This window comes from Capsicum annuum, chromosome 1, assembly GCF_002878395.1.
Source record: "Capsicum annuum cultivar UCD-10X-F1 chromosome 1, UCD10Xv1.1, whole genome shotgun sequence".
Taxonomy (NCBI): Eukaryota; Viridiplantae; Streptophyta; class Magnoliopsida; order Solanales; family Solanaceae; genus Capsicum; species Capsicum annuum.
The window spans coordinates 63,475,162-63,476,683 of record NC_061111.1 but is presented as its reverse complement, the minus strand read 5'-3'; the positions used below and the strand labels follow the sequence as shown (position 1 = coordinate 63,476,683).

The window sequence follows — 1,522 nt, the reverse complement described above, 5'->3', positions numbered from 1 at the left end:
GACTCTATAAAAAAAATTTCAATTCTTTTAGAGTCTATAATGTCATGTTTTGTTTAACCTTGGCGAAACATTGTGGATCCTGTGACCTTTTTTGAAGCTTCATTATATGCTCAATCAAAGATGTGGCTTGATGCCATGTCTGAAGAGATGAAATCCATGAGTAGTAATGATACGTGGGAGCTTTTAGAGATTCCTAAAGGCTAGAAGGTTGTTGGCTGTAAATGGATTTTTAAGACCAAGAAGGATTCAAATGAAAATTTTGATTCGAGGCGAGATTGGTTGCTAAAGGATTCACACAGCGAGAAAGGGTTGATTATAATGAAACCTTTTCACCGGTATCATCTAAGATTTCTTTTAGGATTATTATGGCGTTGGTAGCCCATTTTGATCTTGAGCTACATCAGATGGATATAAAGACAAGTTTTTTGAATGGTGATCTTAATGAAGAGGTTTACATATAACAACCTCAAGGTTTAATTGGTAAAGGTAGTAAGCATCTTGTATGTAAGTTGAAGAAATCTATCTATAGCTTGAAGCAAGCTTCTTGACAGCAGTACTTGAAGTTCGAGGAAATTATCACTTCTATGGGTTTTCTGGAGAACAATATTGATCATTGCATTTACCTTAAGATCAGTGGGAGTAAGTTCACCATTCTCACTCTTTATGTTGATGATATTTTACTTGCTAACAATCATTTGGGACTGTTGCATGAAATTAAGCATTTATTGAATAAAGTGTTTCATATGAAATATCTAGGAGAGGCATCATTTGTGTTGGGTATTGAGATTCGATGAGATAAGTCTCGTAAGCTATTGGGGCTTTCACGAAAAGGCTTATATTGATCGTATTTTGACAAGATTTCGGATAAAAAATTATAAGCCCGGAGATGTCCTTGTGGTGAAAGGTAATAAGTTAAGCCTAGACTTGTTTCCTAAAAATAATCTTGAGAAAGATTCTATGAAAGATGTTCCTTGTTCAAGTGTTGTTGGAAGCCTTAAGTATGAACAAGTTTGCTCCCGTCCTGGTATTTCTTTCATTGTCATTGCTCTTGGACGCTATCAAACTAATCCAGGAAGAAGCCATTGGGTTGCTGCTAAGAGAGTAATTAGGTACTTTAAAAAGACAAGAGATTACATGTTAGTGTACAAAAGGGTTGACGACCTTGAGGTAATTGGTTACACAGACACAGACTTTGCTAGGTGTCCTGACGATTTGAGGTCTACTTCTGCATTTATCTTTATGTTTGTAGGGGGTGAGATATCTTGGAAGAGTGTGAAACATCATCTTCTACCATGCAAGCCGAATTTATAGCTTGTTATGATGCAGCTACGCAAGCCATTTGGCTTAAGAATTTTACTTCAGGGCTTGTGGTAGTTGATTCCATCTCTAGGCCCTTGAAGATTTATTGTGATAACAAGGAAGCTGTGTTTTACTCAAAAAATAATAAATCTTCATTAGCTTCTAAGCATATGGAAATAAAATATTTGGCCATGAGAGACATGGTTAAAGGAAAGAATATTAT

At 35.8% G+C, this 1,522-nt stretch overlaps 1 protein-coding gene across 1 annotated transcript; it reads left to right on the top strand.

Moving 5' to 3' along the window:
- The first annotated feature begins 365 nt into the window (after window positions 1-365).
- LOC124897722 (secreted RxLR effector protein 161-like) lies at window positions 366-1,311 on the top strand. The gene is made up of 2 exons (XM_047411010.1): window positions 366-449; window positions 757-1,311. The coding sequence occupies exons 1-2, from the start codon at window positions 366-368 to the stop codon at window positions 1,309-1,311; spliced, it is 639 nt and encodes a 212-aa protein (XP_047266966.1).
- The last annotated feature ends 211 nt before the right edge of the window (window positions 1,312-1,522 follow it).